This window comes from Malaclemys terrapin, chromosome 1 (genome assembly GCF_027887155.1).
Source record: "Malaclemys terrapin pileata isolate rMalTer1 chromosome 1, rMalTer1.hap1, whole genome shotgun sequence".
NCBI classification, from domain to species: Eukaryota; Metazoa; Chordata; order Testudines; family Emydidae; genus Malaclemys; species Malaclemys terrapin.
In genome coordinates, this window is record NC_071505.1 from 319,693,685 (window position 1) to 319,716,474 (window position 22,790).

Here is a 22,790-nt window from a genome sequence, read left to right on the forward strand (position 1 = left end):
GGGTGAGAGTAGGGTGACCAGATGTCCCGTTTTTAAAGGGACAGTCCCATTTTGGGGGGCTTTTTCTTATATAGGCGCCTGTTACCCCCCACCCCCTGTCCTGTTTTTTCACAGTTGCTATCTGGTCACCCTAGGTGAGAGACACAAACTTTGGAACGATACAGAGCACTTCTTCAGGTCTGGGAAAGATACCCTGACTGTCACAGTTAAATGCAAGGTGGAACAGATCGTTTAGCATAAGTAATTAGCGCATATGCTAAGGGACCAGTCAAGGTAGAGTATCCCATTAACACCTCTGCAGTTATCAGACAAAAAGAGAGGGTTAGTGGGTTACAAAAACAAGGAGGAGTCCGGTGACACCGTAAAGACATACCTTAAGGTACACTGGAAACTTCAAGAGCTGTTCACACTGGCACTTTTCCTCAGTATAATTTTTGTTGTTCTGGGAGGGAGCGGGAATGTTTTTTTAACACCCTTGAAGGACAAAAGTTTTCCTGAGGAAGTGCCAGTGTACACAAAGCCTTAGACATAGCCACACTGCTTATTACAACAATCTGTAACCCTGAGGAAGTGTGTTTTTTACTTCGGCTTCTGCCCAAATAAATCCGTTAGGGCTTGTCTACACTTCTTCCATTTTATAGTGCTCTAACTTGCTGGTTCAGGCATGTGAAAAATCACCCTCCTGAGCACAAGTCTGAGTGCTTTAAAGCACTAGTGTAGACAGGCTCTGAGATAATCCCCTTGTGGAGGTGGATTACCAGGAGCGCTGGGAGAACTCTCTCCCAGTGCTTGCTCGCAACCACACTACCAGTTCAAAGCACTGCCGGGGACCGTTCCCACAGCAGCGCTTTGAAGTTTCCAGTGTAGACATACCCTTAGTCTGTAAAGTGCCACTGGACTCCTCCTCGTTTTTGTAACCCATTAATCCTCTCTTTTTGTCTGATGACTGAAGAGGTGTTAATGGGCCACTCTGCCTTGAATGGTCCCTCAGAATATGTGCTAACTACTTATGCTAAACAATCTATTCCACCTTGCATTTAGCAGTGATGCTTGGAGTACCTTTCCCAAATGTGAAGAAGAGGTCTGTGTGCCTTGAAAACTTGTCTCTCTCACCAACAGAAGTTGGGTCAATTAAAGATATTAACTCACCCATCTTGTCTAACACCAAATGACATTACTTTTACATCTTCCCACTTTTGTTAATGTTGTGATTACTACTCAAATGAAAAATAACGCACAAAACCATATTTAAAAAAAAATAAAACTGGTTAGGAAATATTTTTCCTGCAAAAAATTCTGATGAAAACATTTTTATTTTTTTGTTTAAAATATTCCACAAGAAAAATGAGGGGGTGAGGGTTGGAAAAAAAATTCATAAAACAAAAATAAGTTTTCAACAAAAACAGAAATGTATTTATTTTTGCAAAAACAAAATAACCTTCATTTTTCACAAAACTCCATTTTCCAACAAAAAAACTTTTACCTCTGAAAAATGTGATGAGATTTAATAATAATGGCTAAGCTAGGTAAATGACAAATAGAGAGACATTTATTTCTTCTGTTGATTTAAAAATATCTTCCTTGACATCTACAAATTATGTAGATATCTAATTTGTGCAATTATTCATTATCATTAATGTTGGTCTCATCTTCCTATCCCCGTCTACTACAGTCAACTGTTGTATCCTGTCTTTAATCTAGACTTAAATTCCCAGGGAAGAGACTGCTTACTGTATTTTTACAGCAGAATGGGGTTCTGAATTTGACTGAAGCCTCTCAGTGCAGGTGTCAAACAAATAAATATTAATAATACTGTTATAATAAACAACAATACAAATCACAAACGATTTTTTTTCAGAATGATAGTCTCTGAATCTTGATAACTTTCTGATCACATGGCCATTTCATCTTGTTCAAACAGTGCCTTCTGCAGTGGCCTGTTCAATTGTTACCATGCTTTCACCATCTGGAGCCTGTTTGCTGCTGCTTCTGATGTTTTCATTGTCAATTAATATGCATTTTTAATTAGGTACTCTCCTGTTTATTCACTTTTTGCTAACACTTTCCTTTGGAAAGCACAGTTTTTACAATTTCTGTAATATCCACTTTTCTTTCTAATGGAAAGTCAATTTATCTCAATAACCTTGCTTTGACTTGGTTATCAGTTACACCACAAATAATTCAGACTCTAATGAACCATATGTGTTAAATATTCATACTAACATGACTTAGCTTTGTTATGTAGACCTGTAACTGTTATCTTGTTACAGTGCATCAATGTGGGGGAAAAAAATTAAGGATGTTATTGACCCTTGCTAAGAAATCACAGGTACGGCTGTCCCTGAATTAGGATCTATCAACTAATTGATCTCAGTGTAAATAAGGATAAGGGACAAGAAAAGGTAAACTAAAAAAGTGCTTTATTTAACATAAGGTAAGTATATGGACAAAATATCTCAGTGGCTTGCATAGGTATGAAGCCCCAAACCCTCACCCTCTACAAATGAGGGACAAAGGTATTTATACTTTACAGAACAAAGTTTGTCTGATTGTCTGCCTCAGCCTCGAGATGTTGGATCCGGACCTACCACTGCGCTTGGAGATGACAAGCGGCACAGGGGGGACTCGGACCTTTGATAACTACTGAACCAGGATTAGGATCAGGATCAGCATCAAAATTACTTCTCAGGTAAGTAACTGTGGTGGTTTCTCTCAGAGATCTTATGGTGGTTCTTGATCTGACTATGCGAGCGCGGGCTGCCGCTAGGGAGGACAGCACCCTAGAGCCTGTGGGGGGGCTTTTATATCCTCTAGTCTCTAAGCAGATTAGTGACTACCTGACCAGTCCTTTTCCCGCTTTTCCACAAAAGATCGCCAAACTCAAACAAAAGGGCACCAAAGTTCCAAAGAGAAGAGTAGTCAACATGGCTGCCAAACAACTAGACACCATTCAAGATGGCGATTTTAACAAATTTTTACATTACCATTTTCCAGGTAAATAATACAAGATACCACATAGACATAAATCAAAGCATGCATATTAAAACGTAAATACATTAATAATACTGTATAATCTGACCCAGAAACTAGTTTCTTGTAAAGAAAATGTTACTTTCCTCTGTGACATTCTTGGATGTATCACAGTATTCTTGAAATTTTTGCATGACTTTGTCTAGCACCTAGTGGTTCTTAACCTATTTACCATTGTGGGCCACATATGCAGCTCTCTATATGTTATGTGAGCAACACAATATATATACTCCCTCTATGGCCCTGAGAATGTCACATGGGCCTCAGCTGTGTGCTGATTGGGTTTAGAACCACTGGTCTAGCGGTTTCCCATTCCCTTAAATCTTACCACTAGCACAGTGGTTTTCAACCTGTGGACTGTGGACTCCTGGAAGTCCAGAAAGTAGGTCTAAGGAGTCCGCAAAAGGCTGTCGTTACCACAGAAAAGTGGTTTTCAACCTGTGGTCCGCAGACCCCCTGAGGATCTGAAGACTATGGCTAAGATCTCTAAAGAGGTCCACACCTCCATTCAAAAATTTTTAGGGGTCTGCAAATAAAAACAAAGTTTGAAAACCACTGCACTAGTAGACCCCCAGTGCCTATAGGGCTATCACATGTAGCAATATGAAGGATTTCACCCTTTCCAGTTTCTCAGTAACTCTATAGGCTTTCAGAAAAGTTTGGAAACATTTTATCCTGTCTTTGTCCAACTCCCATCCAGGCTGAAGGATTTAGGAACTTCCTTTGCTTTGGTTTTGTGAAAGGTTTAGTTTACTTCTGACCCTATATTATAAGGCTGTGACATACATGAGTGTTGCTGTGAAACTGAACAACTTTATTTCTTAACCCCCACTCACAATGTAACTCCACTGTTTACTGTTACATTCTACTGTGCCCCTTCAACATCACGTGTCTCCACTTTGCCCCACCTCTCTTGCACAGCCACTCCCCTCCGCCGCACCACCAGCTAGCCAAAACCACCAGGGGACTGCTCCATTGACAGCGCTATCCATCAAGGAGTCAGCAGGCTGCTGGTGATAGATGCAGGGAAAAGCAGAGGCTGCGACTAGTCTGGTGTCTCACACATACAGCCCAGGGTGGGGCGATGTCCTGAGTGTGGGAAAGTTGTCCAGCCAGGGAAGCTGTCTGAGGAGGAGCTGCCCCGGGCGATGAGTATTCCAGGAGATCGCTGCTGGGTATCAGGGCAGGATGGTAGATCCCGGGAGGGACGCTACCTGGGAAAGGGAAGCAGTTCAGGGTTCAGGACAGGGACCTGCTGACTGTTGGAGAACTTGATGTGTGTGTTTAAGGGGAGGGGTCCATGCATGGAACTGGCTACCGCTGCTGGCCGGGAGGGTGAACAAGGCAAAAAGACTCATCATGGGCCGGGGAACGTCCAGAGAAAGGGACTGTCTCACGGGTCCGGCGTGCGGGGAGCACCTCTGAGGCCGGGCAGCGGGGGAAGGCGGCCCGGACGGGTCAGTTATGCAGCTTCGCGCGCGCGGACATAGCGCCCGCAGCGCAGCTCGCTACGCTCAGCCCCGCCCCGCCCCGCCCCGGCCCGCGTGGGGCGCTAAGAGGAGTGTGTGCGCGCGGGGGTGGGTGTGTCAGGCACCAGCATTGGACCCGCCCCTCGCTGTTAGTCCCGCCCCCCGCGATTCTGTCACTTCCTGCTCTCGTCCTGCCGTCTGCGTCCGGGTCGCGCCGCCGGGTCCCTCCTTACCCGCCCGTAGCGGGACACGCACTTTCCCTGCCGGGGCAGAAGCAGCCGCCAGCGGCGAGGCCCGGGCGGCTTGTGCGGGGAGGGGAACACGGGGCTCCTCTCCTCGTCCCCACGAGGCGCCTGGGGCTGTGCCCTGGGGGGACGCGCCTGAGGGCCCCGGCTGCCTGCAGCGGGGCGGCCCCTCCCGCTCCCCGAGGCAGGAAGATGCCGGTGAAGAAGAAAAGAAAATCCGCGGCGGCGGCGGCAGCGGATGAGACCGGCCTCAAGAAATGTAAACTGGGCAGGTACCGTATCCCCGCCCCCCGTGGTCCCTGCTGCGGCGTCGCTAGGCTGCGGCGTGGGGGCGGCGTTGCTGGGCAGCGGGGTGTCAGCGCTGCACGGTGCCCCTGGGCACGTGTTGGTGCCCCAGGGCGGGTGACACCGAGACCTGCTGTCACAGCTCAGAGTGGATCTGAAACGTGCTGTGGCTTGGCGACACGTGTCCTCACGTCGCGACATCAGTTGGCTGCGACATCCCATGGTGTCATGGCGTGTTGGCATATTGACACATGCCGTCCTGTTGCTCTGATACGGGGTGTTGTATCGGAGCAGGGCGGCCCAGCCATTCAGTGCAGCACATAGTACAGTGACAGCTTGACATAACATAATGGGGTCACAGACACATCTTGCATGTTGTGGCATGGCCTCCATGTTTGGCTTGTTCAACAAGCTTGAGGGGACTAGCTTACAACCCTGCCTCTCTTTCCTGTTCTATTTTGCATAACTGTGCCATTTACTATGGAGCTTGGGTTGCTCCCAATATCTGTCTCCTTGTTCAAACCCACTGCATCACACTTGCTGTTCTGTAGATCTGGGAGGCTGGGTTTCATAGTACCCATAATCTCTAGGTTAGGTTACAGTATGTGTAGCAGAATGGGAGTAGGGCAGCAGGATTCACAACAAAACAAGGAAGCCTAGAATACTCAAAACAAGTGAGAAGCATCTCATTAAAATGAATGAATATACCAGAGATCTGCTTCAAAGGCCACTTGTGCTTCACTACCAGATAAACAGATTAGAGCAACAATTAAACGTTATAATACACCCATCTGAACAAAATATAATAGGAACTAACCAGTATAGTTTCTGTAAAGGGAAATTGTGCCTCTCTAATCTGTTAGAATTATTTGAGCATTTCAGTAAAATAGTGAGTGGAAGAGAACCAACTGACTGAAGTTATCAGGACTTCCAAGAAGCCTTTGACAAGTTTCTCACAAGAGGAAATTTAGTAGCTATGGGGTGAAAAGCAAAGGATTGTCATGGATTAGCAATTTGCTAAAAGACAGAAAACAAAGAATATGAATGGAGTAGTCAGTTTTCACCATGGCAAAAGGTTAGCAGTGGAATGCTCTAATGTTCTGTATCAGGTCCAGTGTTTTAAAAAAGTTATTAAACTAGGGGGAAAATAACCAAAACTCACTGTATGGCTTTGTTTCTTCCTAATTATTTACATTTTTAATCTCAAATTGATAGATGCTTTTCTTCAGCATAGCGTTAAATGGAGCTTGTCATTTAAGACCTGATTTACAAAGTGCTGAATGTCCTGAACTCCCAGTGAATTTTGCAGTGTTTTATTAGGTGATAAATGTGCCCAGCACCTCAGAGCATTGGAACCTTCTTTTCTCGTTTAACACGTCTCATTTTAAAGTTGCCATGAAGGAATTGCATAATTCCAAATCCTCTTTTAATGTCAGTTTTTACCTCATTAGTACATAAACTAATAATTTTAATAATGTAAAAGGATGTCTTCTAAGTTTGAAAGAAGACTTTCTAAAGGTGTTATAGTTTGTTAAAGATTATGTGACCACTTTTAATTGAAAGAAATGTAGGTTATAAAGTGTAATCTATGTAGAATGATGGACTGTACAGATTTTACCTCATACACATTTGCACGTCACAATGAAGTCATTGGGGTTTAGTGCACATACGCAAGAGCAGAACCTGATCTTTACTGTCTACATATTGTGTGTGTGTAAAATTAATGGATTTACCATGGATTGTTTATTGTTATTATTTTCTCTGGCATCCAGACACACTGTGCATGCCCATTTATAGGATATGTGATGATATAAACATGTTTACATTAGAAAAAGAGAACAAATTTTTTCAAATTACTATATGTAAATAAAAATAGTGTGACTCTCAAAGGTGCGGAACTCTGTGGTTCCCCTTACGTGGAATTTGTGGGTGCTCAACACTTCTGAAAAATCAGGCCACTTACATTAGGATATTTAATTATGGATTTTGAAGCCTAACTAGGCACTCAGGTTTAAATATTTGGCTGACAACATAAAAGCTATTGCTGTTGCATTGATATTTTGACAGACCACATATTTTGTGCTCTTGCAAACTAGTAGTATTTTTAAATATTGGACAAGGAATATTTGTCATAAATTTGGCAGTGTGAGAGAACTAACTACAACTCTTATCAATGCATAGAATTTATGTGAAGTACTGTATCAAACTGCTACCACTAAAACAAATTCCATATATGCTGATTGTTCATGAAGACATTTTTTGGTTTAGTTCTGACTAGTAATAAAGTATTTGGAACTTAATAGAAAATAGTCATTTCTAAAAAATGAGGAACAGTGGATGTAACATTTTAGGCATGTGTATTTTTATAAGCTATTGCAGATCGCAAGCCTCTGGTAAAGTGATAAGTGGAGAGGAGCATTTTTCAAGCAAGAAGTGCCTGGCTTGGTTTTATGAATATGCAGGTATGGAAGTAACTACAGACATGTTTAAAATCATATGGGTTTGTTTGAAATTAACAAGCTAATAATAAATTTTAAAAAATTAACACTTGTTTTTTCCCATTTAATGTTTTCTGAATAAATAGGCCATAAGACACATGAATTGGTGTTTCTTGTACAATTATGTTTCCAGCTAAAAAGTATCCCTCTAACTTCTTTAGAACCCACATCTCTTTCCCATCTCCTCCTCCTCCTCTTCTACTTGATCAGTACTCCTAAGGCTTATTACTTACTGTGGCCTTATTTAAAATAATGCAGCTGTGTTGCATTGTACACAGTGGTTATCCAGAAGCCAAACAAGTGTCCTTCCTATTGATTCGGGGAAAACAAAACACAGTAAAAACGAAAAGATTCTCCAGACAGTGAAATAACATCTAATTATCTTTTGCATGACTAAATTTTGTTGTTTAAAACATAATGGGGAGGGTCATTCAGTAACACTGTGCATTAGTTCATAATACTGTACCCTAAATTTTTGCTTTAATTTATGACAACAAACGGACCCCACAAACAGAAAAGATTTGTTTTAAACGTTAAAGAAAGTTACCTTTTTATACATTAAGCCTGCTGTGCAGCTGATCACTCAGTTTAACAAAAACCTCAGTGTGTTTTGTGTAATTTGTTAAGCACTTTTTGCTGCTTATTTACTACTAAACAGTTAGAAATTGGGCCTTAGGAAATTGTTAATGTTTACAGAGCCCTTCTTCTCTAGAAAAACAACAAGGAGTCCGGTGGAACCTTAAAGACTAACATTTATTTGGGCATAAGCTTTCATGGGTAAAAAACCACTTCTTCAGATCCATGAAAGCTTATTCCCAAATAAATCTGTTAGTCTTTAAGTTGCCACCAGACTCCTTCTTGTTTTTGTGGATACAGACTAACACAACTACCTCCCATACTTGACAACTTCTCTACATTACTGATTAAAATTCATCCTAAATGGTTTAAGTCATTACTGTTCGCTAGCACATGTGAAATGAGTTGGTTTTGTCCACTAGGAATTGGATCGAGTATCCATATCACAACTGATACCAATTAACACTTTTTTTGATAGTCTCAGCTGAGAAGCTTAGAAGTGAACTACCTTCTCACCCCTAGCAGTGGCCTCTCCAAACTACATTTGAGGCAGATTAGCCTGGGCTCTGCCACATTTTTCCAGTGGAAAAGTAGAGGATTTCAATCTCAAGGACTTTTGGTCATTAAATTCATAGTGCTTTTATGAAATCTAAATTGATGTACAATTTGCAGTTTTATTTTATAGGGTCTTGAACTATGTGAATTTATCTTCTATATTTAAAAAAAATTAATTTATTTATCATTGCATATTAACCAGTGGACTAAATGTTTTTAAGGATACAATTAAATGATTTCTCTTCTAATCTAAACATGTAATCTTTTTTAAAAATATATTATGTAGAGAGGAAAAAACTGTAACAACAATGAAGTTGCAACCCATTGAATGGATTTCACACATAGTGTCCTTTACAAAGTGCTAAGTGTCTGATCGTGCAAACACACTAAGTAGTTCCATTGAAGTCAATGGGGCTGTTAATTGTAAAGGAAAGTTCCTCATATTTGTAACAGTTTCAGGATTGAATGCTCAACTATTAAATATATTCCATGCTCAAGAAAACCATGTACTTGGACAGCAGTGTGCTACCTTGTACTAGATCCATAAACCAGTGGTTGTGCTCTGCAAACCAGATTCACTTTCCTGTCTGCCAATAGCACGCATTACCTGAAAAGGAAATAACTTTTAATATTCAGAATTGACTATGGCTCTAATTCCATTAATCAGCAGAATTACCAGTTTTTTAAAATGAGTTCTGATTCAGGATCATAGCCATGATACTGCTAATTTAAGATGGCTATAATGCATGGAAAAGTATAGGTCTCTCTCATCCCCTCCAACGCCAACCGTGTACCCCAAAAAGTAGTAATTTGCAAAATTACCATAGTTGTCCCAAAAACATAACATGCACCCTTTTGTAGTTTGGTAACATGCTGTTTTAGCAGATACCTAAGTAATTATCCAGGACCTAGCAAAATGGTATGTAAAGTAAATAGACATTCCAACAACATGTGTCCATCCAGCTTTGTTAATAGCCCGGTTGGAGTAATTGTTGGAACAAACTCATCAGAAATATCTGAAGTATCAGGAAGAGGATCATAGCAACAATGCAATGGATAAACCCCAGAATATGTCTGTATGTGGTTTTTTTAATACGATGCCAAGTTTGCTGCTTGTCAGAGGCTTTATTATACAAAGGGGCAGCATATAGCATAAAACCAAGCATAACAATCCCAGCAAGTTCATCCTTAGATGCTATGTAATACATTTAATGTTATCACACTATTGTTATTTATTATAAAATTACATCCAAAATGCTAAATTATCAGCTAAACTGAGGCTATGGACAGTTATTAATTGGTAAATAATTAATTTCATATAACTTGATTCCTCCCCTGAAAATTTAGTCTTAAACCATCTCAGCAGTACTTAAAAAATAATAATAAAAACAATAGCTACTTGGCCTCAGTGAATGCTTTCCTTGACAAAATAGCTGTTGTAGGGCTTTGTTGAGTAGGTCAAAGCATGTTGAAGATGGCTGAGTTATCAAATAGCCTTTGAGGATACTTTGTAAGTGATAACTGGTACTCTTTACTTTTCATCTTCCCCCTGCGATACAGATAGGGTCATTTTCTACCACAAAGGCTATAGATACAAGTAATGCTGTAATTCTGTGTCAGTTCTCAAATGTAATCTTTTATTTAATATCTCTTGTTTTTATGTATGTAACCAAAATTAGCAATGATTGTAATTTGAATGTTATATAACTTAGACTGATTTCTTTTTGGTTTTGAAGGTCCTGATGAAGTTGTAGGGCCAGAGGGAATGGAAAAGTTCTGTGAAGACATTGGTGTTGAACCTGAAAACGTAGGTTTTACTGCTGAACATTAATGGAAATTTAAGTAAATAAATTGATGAACTTTTTTGCATAAGACTAAATTTAAACTTCAATAAGTGAAAGGGGAAAGTGTTGTGGCTTCTTAATTATGGGGGCTTTTTCCTGTATTCTCAAGGTTACAATTAGGGAGGTTTGTGGTTTTTTGGTTTTTTTTTTGTTTTGTTTTGGGTTTTTTTTTTTTTTTTTTTGGTTTTTTTTGTTGTTGTTTGTTTTTTTTTAAGTGTGTCAACTAAGTTTATTTTAAAAAGAATAGATATACTTTATTTTCTGAAATGTAGGATTAGGGAAAGATTGTCACACAGAATTCAACTAATTTACCTACATTTCACATTTTGGAATCCTTTAAGTCTGTAGCACAATCACTTAATTATTTGAATGTTTTAGATGTTCTTCATAAACATCTAGATATCCATTTGTAAATTATAGTTGTAAATATTGTCTTCTTTGTATACTAACATTTTCCTTTCTTTTTTCCCTCAGATTATTATGTTAGTTTTAGCCTGGAAATTAGAGGCTGAAAGCATGGGATTTTTTACCAAGGAAGAATGGTTAAAGGGGATGACCTCGTTACAGTAAGAGTTTTTTATACATGATAGCATGTTCAAATTTGTGTTTGAGGAAGCAGCTATTAATTGCCCTTCTTTCAATTTCTAGATAGTATGCAGGACTGATGATAAAATATAGCACCTTTTGCACATAGGTCTCCAATTCAAACCTGGCCCCAGTCAGTCCCTGGGAGTACTAGACATATGCCATCAAATCAGCAATTTAATGATTTCTCTGAAATGAATTGGTGGTCTTGTTTCAGACCCTAATAAACTAATGTTCACTTAGCAAAAATCATACCTTGAAATGTCATCCTAGTCAGCAGACACACGAGTGAGTGGATATGGAGATATACCAGTGTTGAGGTATATTGGTGGGCAATATGGGGAAATTTGCATTATTGCATCCTACACCAACTCAGTGGATAGAGGATTTCAATATCCAGTCTCTATTGCTGTCAGTCATCTTTATTATTATAGGCGAGGGGCTGGAAATGACACCTATGTTTACATTGCCTAATGCTTTCCATTGTAAAGGATTCTTGGGACCATTCTTTGAGAAGCTCTCATATCTCCATTGTTCGCAGGTCTTTGATATTGTCAGTGGAAAAATCCTGAGGCTAGAGATGTCTTTCCTTTCTCTCATGAAATTCCATCCAGCTTTTTGCCGAGATACTAGTGAAATCAGGGTTTCCTTTCTTTCTCTCTGTTGCTCAGGAAACTTTTGACAACATGCCAAGATAATAACTAAATGTGAACATTCTAAGGCTGGGCTGCTACGGCAACAACAGCACACACTGTAATGGAGATGCTAGGAAGGTGCCAGAGCAGCTGTAGTTTGGGGAAAAGAAAGCTGGGCTCACCCCCCTGATCTGGCACATGACCCCAGTAGCCTATGCTCCCTGCAAGGGTGTCACATGGGACAGGATTCTCCACTTCCCAGTGAGTGCTGGGGAAGAGAGAGTCAGATGGGGGTCCACTCTGTAAATCCACCTGGACCCAGCAGCTCATTTTCCCACTGGACCTCGAAGGGCATCCCATGGGGCAGGAACCCCCCTAGCTTCCCCTCTTTTTGTTTAATTTTTTTTAAAGAACTTTTTAAGAAATTACATACAAAAAACTGTCAAAAGAATGTTATTTAGGTTGCAAAGTCAAGCACTCCAAAGTTAGGAAATGCCAGACTTACAGTTGCCTCTTCAACCTTAATTCAATCCCTTGTGTATATGTATTTTGATACAGTCTTTAATTACATGATTACATACTATTTTTTTCACAGGACCTCTGCCTCAGTCAGTGCACAGGATGGACGCACAAGAGGGCAAAATTAAGGTTACTTGTGCAACTATACATCTAACATTTCCTAACTTTGGAGTGATTTACTATGCAACCTAAATAATAATTTTAACATACTAGGTTTTTTGTATGCAATTACTTATATTTTGTCCAAAAGTGGGCTTTGTAGATGTGCAAGACGACGGTTTCTTGCCTCAGAGATCTTATATTCTACCTAGAAATTTACATGGAAGAAGAGGAATTAAAATCTGGGATTTTAATTAAATTTAATTCCGTATGTAACTTTCACCCTTTTTAACTCTGTCTCTTTTCTTTGTTTTTAACCATAGTTATTTTAGTCCTTCCCTTTTTAATACTTCGATTGTTGTTTTAACGGAAACTTATTGACAACTCCTTTCCTTTGAATCGTTGGTTCTCCTTTTTTCCTTTATAAATAAAACAATAAGAAGTCACCAGGACCAGGTGGTAATCAGAACTACTAACTGTGATATGTAACTTATCTCTTAAATCAGTCTCTGTACGAGATGATTGGAAGATAGATAATGTAAAACTGATTTTTAAAAAAGGCTCCGGGGCAATCCTGGCAATTATAGGCTAGTAAGACTAATTTCAGTACCAAGAAAATTGGTTAAAACTATAGTAAAGAACTGAACAATCAGACCCAGATAACAAAATATGTTGGGGAAGAGTTAATAATTTATAAAGAGAAATCATGCCTGTTAGAATTCTTTGAGGGTGTCAACAAGCATGTGGAAAATGGTGATCCAGTTGATGTAGTGTACTTGGACTTTCAGAAAGTCTTTGACAGGGTCCTACACCGAAGGCTCTTAAGCAAACTAAGCAGTCATGGGATAAGAGGGAAGGGCCCTCTCATGGATCAGTAATTGGTTAAAAGATAGGATCCAAAGGGTAGGAATAAATGGTCCGTTTTCACAATGGAAAATGGTAAATAGTGGCATCCTGCAAGGATCAGTACTGGGACCTGAACTGTTCAACAGATTCATAAATGATCTGGAAAAGCAGGTAAACAGTGAGATGGCAAAGTTTGCAGATGATACAAAATTACTCAAGATCGTTAAATCCAAAATTGACTTCAAAGAGTTGCAAAGGAATCTCACAAAACTGGGTGACTGGGCAACAAAATGGCAGAGGAAATTCCATGTTAAGTGCAAAGTAATGTACATTGGAAAACATAATCCCAACTGAATTTACAACATGATGGGGGTCTAAATTAGCTGTTACCACTCAAGAAAGAGATCTTAGAGTCATTGTGGATAGTTCTTTAAAAACATCCGCTCAGTGTGCAGCAGCAGTCAAAAAAAGCTAAGAGCATGTTAGGAGCCATTAGGAAAGGGATAGATAATAAGACAGAAAATATCATCATGCCACTATATAAATCCATGATACACCCACACCCTGAATACTGTGTGCAGTTCTGATCATTCCATCTCAAAAATATATATATATTAAAAGTGGAAAAGGTACAAAGAAGAGCTACAAAAATGATTGGGGTATGGAGTAGCTTCCATATGAGTAGAGACGAAAAAAGACAGGAACTCTTCAGCCTAGAGAAGATATGACTAAGGGGTGATATGATAGACCTCTATAACATCATGAATGGTGTGGAGAAAATGAATTAAAAAGTGTTGTTTACCCCTTCACATACCATAAGAATCTGTGGTCACCAAATGAAATTAATAGGCAGCAGGTTTAAAACAAATATAAGGAAGTACTTCTTCACACAACGTACAGTCAACTTAGGGAATTTATTGCCAGGGGATGTTGTGAAAGTATAACTGTTTTAAAAAAAAAAATTAGTTAAGTTCATGGAGGATAGCTACATCAATAGCTATTAGTCAAGATGGTTCAGCAAGACAGCCCCATGGTCTGTGTGCCCCTTAACCTCCAACTGCCAGAAACTAGGATTGGATGACAGAAGACGGATCAATTGAAATTGCTCTGTTCTGTTCATTCCCTCTGAAGTATCTGGCACTAGCCACTGTCCGAAGCCAGGGTACTGTGTACTGGGCTAGATGGACAATAGGTCTGACCCATTATGGCCATTCTTATGTTCTTATGAGCATCATTTAACTTTCCTTCCTGCTTAATTCCTCCGCATCATCACCTCTCCTTCCCTTCTTCTAAAGCCCAACAGGAAGTAGTAAGTTTAATGTACCGTAAATGAAACCTTCCACCAGTTATTTCATTCAGTTGATCATCTGACATTGTGGGACCTCTAGTGCAACAAAGATGTGCTTCTCTGCTACTCCCACTAATAATTTGGAAGAAGTTGAAGGGACTGCTTCTTTACATGACTGGAGAAACAGGCAGCATGGATTCAGTCCTCAGTGCACTTCTGTTCAGTTGAATCAGCCATTGGAGTTGATCATCAATTGGAGGTGGGAGCTGCAGAGAGGCCTTCTCTCTCCCTTGCAGGTGGAAAAAAAATGTCTCAAATAAAGCATATATATGTCAGTACCATTTAAACCTTGGAGTTTTATGATATGGGTGGTGGTATTTCGTTTTGTGGGAGTACTGGACACACTAGCATAAAGCTTTATTTTTTGTTCTTTTTTTAAAAAATCTGGTAGATAAGTAACCAATGAGAACTTGGTGACAGACTGCTTTTGTCCAAAAATCCAGGTTCTCATCTCCGTGCAAGGTGTCTACTTTCCTCTGACACATCAGGTATCATTAAAGGCAGGATACTCAGCCGATGGACAATGATTATTATGGCATTTTCTATGTGGAGTCTGCCTTACGTAGACCCCAAAATAGAAGTCAAAGTACCACTCATTCTTGGCATTATATTGGCTTACATATTGCATACCTATATGTATTGCAGACATATTTGTTATATTTCAGTTAATGTCAGGACAAAGGTTCCAACAATGAAAGAGACAGGCTTGTTGTGTATGCAACTTGGTTTTATTTTAAATTTAACTCTATTGTATTCAAATTTAGGGACAAGTGTCCAGAGTGAAAGTTGACAAATACATGGTTCAGGCTTTCCTGGGAGGATAAATAAAAACTGAACTAATTTAGATCTTGTTATTATTTATGTAGAGGCTCACCATATTTTACAAAACAAATAAGGCAGGGTTGAGGTTAAGTGTTAAGTGTAAAACTAATAATTTTTGTAATGTGTATGTACAATTTAATTATTTTATTATTTAGTGAGGACTGATCTTCTTTGCACTCTACAGATTTGGCCCAGGGCCTGTGCCATTTTGTGTAGTTGCTAGTGCCCTCCACCAGCAGCAAAAAGTCTGCCAGGTAGAAGTTGTGACAGAGCAAAATGTCAGCAGTATTCTTCCCCTGGGAGGCATAGAGTGAGCCAACACAACCCAAAGTAGGAGATGCTGGTTGGGAAGGAGGCACATCATCTCAGCAACATGCACTGCAAGATTCCTAATGGCCTCTCTTTCAGATATAACCCCTGCAATAGAACCCCAATGGAGTGCAGAGTTAATATAACCAACTGCTCTTCTTTGAAGTGAATCCCTACAGTGGGATCCACAGGTGAAAATTACCCATTCTGTGCCATTTTTGACGGAGCCAATTTCATGAGCAATAATTTTTATACTTGTAAATTCTGTTCTGTAATTTGTGAACCACTTTTTTCTGCCAGTCCCAGTTTAATGGGCACTGAGCAGTTCATGCTGTGGTATTTGCTCTCAGCTTTCAGTTAAGTCATATAAAAGAGGCTCTAGGATATTTTGCATAGTGCTTGAGCAATCCTGCAACTCTTACATATGTATAACTAATGAAAATTTTGTATATGCAAGTTGTGCAGCATAAAGTCTTTACTTACAGCTAGATTTTGCACTTACTGACACTGAACGGTACCTTACTCCATAAGGCTTGAAATACTTGCAGAGTAAGCATTGGCTTGCTAAACCCAGGGTTGTGAGTTCAATCCTTGAGGGGGCCACTTAGGGATCGGGGCAAAAATCTGTCTGGGGATTATTCCTGCTTTGAGCAGGGGGTTGGACTAGATGACCTCCTGAGGTCCCTTCCAGCCCTGATATTCTATGATACTAAACAAGTAAGCTGGCAGAATCTGGTCCTTGGTAATTTAAAAGGTTGTACTTTGAATAGTACAAGAAGTGAATTTAAACTGTGTACTTGGTAAACGAAAGTCCTTTTACATGGCCTGAGCATCCGGAATGTCAGTGATTTGTGAATGGTGAATGCTTCTGAAAAACAGGTCTATATTACCCTCTGCAAGCATATTTATAATAGGCGCAAACTTGACCCTTGCATATAATGTTTTTTTTATTATTATTTATTATTTATTATTTATTTAACATTATTTATTTGGTTTTGTTTAAGGTGTGACTGCACAGAAAAGTTACAGAGTAAGTTTGATTTTTTGCGGTCACAACTGAATGACATTTCATCCTTTAAGAATATCTACAGATATGCCTTTGATTTTGCAAGGGTAAGTCTGTCTGATCATTAGAACATTTGAGTACAAGTTCCTTTATCAATTTTTCCTAAGTGCTCCTTTCTTTGTAATTTTAGGATAAAGACCAGCGAAGTCTTGATATTGATACTGCAAAATCTATGTTAGCGCTTTTGCTTGGAAGAACATGGCCACTGTTCTCAGTATTTTATCAGTACTTGGAGGTATGCACTCTGTTATTGTTTTAAAAAATAAATTGTCTCAGCTGTCTGGAGGGTGACATTACAGTGTGCTGCTGTAAGAAGAGGTTTTGAGGATTGTGCACCTCTGTGTGAGGGTACAGCTATATTGCTCCTCCATTGCACCTTGATTGACACATAATGAAACAGTAATAGCTTCTGTATATTTCAAAGGAGAACTTCTTTTTCCTATCCTCTGCACCCTCCCAAGCCAAAGTGAGCTGTAATATAAGTAGCTGAAATTTCTTTCTTCTCATATCGAAAAGGTAAACTTGGAGTTAAATGTGCCTCTCTACCACTTAAGCCACTACATGACCCAAAGTGAGTATCTTTGGGGACTCTACTTTAGCTCATAGCCTGGAGGGAAGGAGAATCCCTTGTTGAATTTGATTCAGGGCAAGATGTAAAATATACCCTATTGTCCACGCTTCTCAATAACAGCCACTAGATTCTCCTGATATTTTATCTTCTGGATACTATTCACAACCAGTTTCCTCAGAGAAACTCTCTGGCTTCTGCAGAGGGTTGCAGAATATATCCCCCCTAATCTTCTATTTGTTTTTTCAGCTGGTGTTATATGCCCTTAGATACCAATTTGATGGGCATCTTGTGAATTGATGAAATAATGGATGTTAGTATCCAGTAATGGAATTGCATACATTGGGAAATAACTCAAGACGACTCTAGAAATACTAAAAATTAGACATATTTTTATCAGATTCCCTGATTAAATATTTTTTTATTTTTCTTAGCAATCAAAGTATAGAGTTATGAACAAGGATCAGTGGTACAATGTGTTAGAATTCAGCAGAACTGTGCATGCAGATCTTAGCAACTACGATGAAGATGGTGCATGTAAGTGTTCATAACATTGTTTATTCAGGTGTAGTTTCAATATTTCCAGTTCCCAGAATGGAGGAATAAATTTAAATTCCATGAAAGGAAACTTATAATTTAGAATAAACCTAAAGAAAAACTGGCCCAATGGCTTACAAGCAACAGGCCAGATCATCAGCAGTTGTTAATTGCTGTAACTCCCTTGAAGCACACGCAGCTGTACCAATTTACAGGAGCTGAGGATCTGATCCATTGTGTTCAGCTGCTACATGACAACCAGGGTTTGGACACAACCTCTCTTTTGAGCCAATGAATGCTGGGCTCCAGTTAAACTGAGGCAACATAGTTTCCCATCCTTGGGGAATGATCTGTGGTTTTCTTCCAGCCAGAGCTAAAGTACAGTCAAGTATATTACATTTTTATTGAATAAGGCATATTGCTCCTTATTCTAGACAACAGCATGCAATTTTGAAATCTTTAGCAAAAGGGAATTCTTTAGCCTGGTTTGTAGCATAGCTCTATTAAGATGTTAATTTAATATCATCTTACTAATTTAATAAAATCTACTCAAACTGTCAAATGCTTTATTTTAAAAAACAAACAAACAAAACTTCACCTTCTCCAGCCCCTAAATACAACTCTCATTCATCAGTTTTTGGTGTGGTATAATTTTAGTTATCTTAAATTCTTCATAAACATTTGATCATAATAATTGACACTGAACACTACCTAGACTAAATGATTTAGCCTTTATAGTTCAAGAGGAGACTAAAAAGTAGTTTTTAAAGGCTTTGCATTGTGTAACTTTGAACATTGCTATTTCCAGGGCCCGTTCTCCTTGATGAATTTGTTGAGTGGCAAAAAGTTCGTCAAGTGTCATAGCAAGAACTTTGAAGAAAATGCAGAATTTTTTGATGCCCACCTCTATACAAACTAATGAGACAAAACCAAGGGTTGCATTTTCATGCTTATGAAAGACTTTACAGTGATTTTTTTTTTTCCTTTTTTTTTTAAAGGAAGTTTTCTTGTTACATGTGATATGGGCATTGAACCACACCTCTTCTGAGACTGAAAGTTGGAGTTTGTTTTTGAGTCTTATGTTTATAGCATTTATTTCAGAACAATAAAGATCCAGATTTGTGACAAAGGCCTAAAAGTGAAGGATGTCCCATGAGTGTGGTGTCTATTTTTGAAATTCAAAACTTTTCAGATTTTATTTTCTCAGAAATGCCCTTTGCTCTGAGTTGTGTGGGTTTTTTTTAACTGGCACTGTAGTATGCTGATGGTATGATTGTCTTGTGTGATACAAGTTAGACGGAATGACTGTTGATCTTAAGCTCCAGGTGGTGTATTATTCGTTTGCATACTAGTATCAGACATGGGTTGTGCCACAACATTCATCTCCAGGTGGAGACAAAGGCCTTAAAAATTCATTTTTCTCCACTACTCAGTCAGGGCTGTATCATTTAAAGGCATGGCCATTTTAAAAAAGTCAAATGTGCATGGCTCCATATGCTGTATAGCTAGAAAATAGTCACTTGTATATCAAACGGTACTAACGTTAATACTGTTTGGTACAACAAGGCAGCTGGACATTCTTACCACAGTTTAGTCTCTGGATTGCTTTGAGTGAAAAGTGCAATTTATATTTTAAAAGGGAAAGCTGGGAACACCTGATGACTTGGCTACAAGGCTAATTTAGATTCTTATACAGTGGACTAGACGCATTCACAAAGGTGATCCTCTTAACTGTTGCTCCCTGAAGGTTTTTTTTTAAATATATTTAAGGCCAGAAGGGACCATTAGATCATCTAATTTGACCTCCTGTATATCGCAAACCATTACATTTCCCCCAGTTACTCCTGTATTGATCCCTATAACTGCTTTCCATTGCCTCATTTTGGCATCTGATACCAGCTCACAGCATTTAAATCTGGGGGAATGGTATCACTATACTTTCCTATCAGTGAAGATGGATGCCACATTGAAGTCTTGGCATACTCGTGAAGAAGAGGGAGAGGAATTTAGTGAGAAAATGTGGAAGTCTGGGATGAGTGAGGGAATGAAGCATTTGTGACCCCTGCCTTATTATATTATTACTTATACTGTAGTAGAACCACACAACTCCAATCAGTGATCAAGGCCCCATTGTGCCAAATGCTGTAAATGCAAAAAATAAAAAACATAGTGTGCTCCTTGGGGCAGGGACTACGCTAGCTGTGACTTGAAGATCTTTGCCTCAGGGAAGTGATAACTGTTTTGCACACATTCTATCCAGGCTCAGGAAAGACCAGGAAAACTCATACCTGATGTAACTTTTTTTCCTGGCTTCAGTAAATAATTTACAGTAGACAAAAGGGGGGGAAATAGTGTCTCCATGTTCTTGTTGTTCTACAGTAGAGAAATGTTACTACTCTTTCTAGATTTACCTATTGTTCAAGGTGCAGGAGACAATGACAGCCAATGCTGTCCCATGAGCAGTCTTATAGGGGTCACTTTATACTGTAGATTTACACTTCTTTTATGGCTCTGTCCAAGTGAAGAAGCATTGCAAAAGACATTGAAACACTTTGAGCTTGCTATGCTTATACAGTAGCTCATCTCCACACACACACTACAGTTGTCCTAAGCATTTTTCAGGCCTTTTAGAAAAAAGACCTTTGCTTAAGTCCAGCTGATGTGTGCAGTCTACAACGTTGTCTCCCAAATATGAAAGCCACACATTCTGTATTTGCTGGTACTTCTAATTTCATCCACAACACCGTGCCTTTTGTTTGCAAATTACCCTATATCTCCTGCAGAGAAGCAGTGCCAAGTCCTTTGAGAGTTATTTCAGCAGTCCCAGAATGCATTGACAGAGCAAGAGTTATAAGGTATGTGGGAGCAGTATGCACCAGAAAAAGTTCTAAGGAAGAACAAAAACTGCTATGTGGGTGCCTTGAACTGTTGGAAGAAGCAAAACATGAAATGAATTCTTGAAGTTAAGCAAGGATATCATTGCCGGGAGAGTGTTCAGACCCTGTGAGGCTCAGAAAGATTTAACTCTTTTTTCCAAAAGTCTTGGAATATAGGTTAAGACATTAACTGTTTGTAGTGTAAAAAAAATTATCCTTGTAAGTAATTGAGAACTATTGTGAATTCTGTTTAAACAAGATGGTCCTAGGAGGTGGTAATAGTGTGAAACAGAGTGGTGCATCTGCCAATGCCCAGGTGTTTAAATACTTAATGTTGCGATACAAATTGATATATCAGAGTGTCTTTATATCTCTGAAGTTTTTGTCAGTATTCCTCTAATAAATCCATATTTCAGGGATTTATAACTTGATTGTGTGTGATTAAAAATCATATGAATTAATGTATAACTACTTAGCCTGGGAATGAATGTATTTAGACTTTTAAAAAAATCAGTATAATTTTTCAAATTGAATAAAACAGAAGCAGGTTTTTAAAGGTATGTTTTTGTGCTCATAACTGCAGTCGGGCTTGTTCTTTAAATGTGAACTACTGGCTTACACAGTTTAAATGTGGACTTGTCACTTTATCTGTTTTGTTGGAGGGGAGAGTACTTAAACCTCTCTACATCTTATTGCAGATAAGTGCCAAAAAGGCTACTAATGTATTTCCTCACCTGTATGTCCATGTCCACAAGCCAAATCTGAGTCTATCTGAATGCTTTAGCCTCAGAATTTAGTTTTGCTTTGCTCAGGAGCATTTCAATCAATGGATTAAAAATCTACAACAATGTTTTCATTATATTAAAAAAAGAGTTCACAAGTAAAATGCATTGTCACATTTATGACAATAAAAGCAAAGAAATGTAAGTGGAATAAAATATATTGTGTCTTCCAAAACCTGATGATAATGGTGTCTCTTCTGTGGTATTCTAAATAGAAAACTCCCCCTCAGTTCTTATGTTTTCAGATAGTTCCTTTTTATATGCCTTGTGTGGGTAATGTATAATTTTCTTATTTCATAACAGTTCATATTTATTTTTTTTTAAAAAGAAATGTTCAGAGTGAGGAGGTTAATAGTTCATCTATTTAAAGATTTGACCCATTTAAAAGTCTTAGTAATTAAAGGGTTAGCTATATATTCATATAATGCAAACACTTATTCACATGCCTAACTTTATGCTTGTGCATAAAGTTCACTTACTTAAGCATAAAGTTAAACATGCATATGTGTTTGCAAAATTGGGACCTATGTTAGCTCTTTGTATCGTATTTAACTTTACCATTTAAGCATCTACTCCTTTCCTAATATGACTTTGTAATTTCACTTGTTTATATGGTGGAATTGTTTACATTAGGATTTGATTAATATAGATACAAACTTGTTATAGGTCACATTGTTAGAAGGGGGTATGTCATAGTCCATATTTGAACTGTTTGTTATTTCTTGGATATCCTTGTTTCACCTTTCCAAAGTCTTTAAGTAGAATTACTGGTAGTGATGACAACATGCAATTTTCAACAGGGACCATAAATTTAACTAATGTTTCTGATGTATTTTGTTTTCAAAGCTAGTGAATAGTTTTGTGCAAAATGTACAAACTTGTCTAAGTTTGGCCTTGTTAAAAATAAAGAATAAAGATAACTTACGTAGTAGGGCAGAAAATCTGTTCCTGCTTCTGTCATGGTGCCTCTTTATCAGTTATTCATTTGTGTATATTCCACTGTGTTTAAAATCAAATGTACAACATCGTGCTAAAACACAGCTTTACTGAATAACTTCTGTCTCTGCCTGAATTGCTGGAGAATAGAGATTTGCTCTCAAATAAGAGCACCAAAGTGACATGTCAACTTCTGTAGCAGGCACTTAATCAGAGTAAACTGTTACTAGACAACAATTATTGTCTCTACAAGTGCTGCTAATAATCATCCCATATGTATCACTTTCTGGACCAGATACCTTTTGCAACAAGCAGCCCCAGCTTCCACCCTGGAAAAGGAACACTTCATCTGATTACCAT

At 38.8% G+C, this 22,790-nt stretch overlaps 1 protein-coding gene across 3 annotated transcripts; it reads left to right on the forward strand.

Moving 5' to 3' along the window:
- The first annotated feature begins 4,660 nt into the window (after window positions 1-4,660).
- DCUN1D5 (defective in cullin neddylation 1 domain containing 5) lies at window positions 4,661-22,454 on the forward strand. 3 transcript variants are annotated; one of them, XM_054015570.1, is made up of 8 exons: window positions 4,663-5,016; window positions 7,400-7,491; window positions 10,395-10,465; window positions 10,977-11,068; window positions 16,670-16,778; window positions 16,862-16,966; window positions 17,734-17,836; window positions 18,645-22,454. In XM_054015570.1, exons 1-8 carry the CDS (start codon window positions 4,937-4,939, stop codon window positions 18,698-18,700), a joined length of 708 nt encoding a protein of 235 aa, XP_053871545.1. In that variant the 5' UTR covers window positions 4,663-4,936; the 3' UTR covers window positions 18,701-22,454. The 3 variants fall into 3 exon arrangements, with proteins under 3 accessions (XP_053871546.1, XP_053871545.1, XP_053871547.1); XM_054015571.1 differs by lacking the exon at window positions 17,734-17,836 and having other exon boundaries at window positions 4,661-5,016; XM_054015572.1 differs by lacking the exon at window positions 7,400-7,491 and having other exon boundaries at window positions 4,666-5,016.
- Window positions 22,455-22,790: the final 336 nt, after the last annotated feature.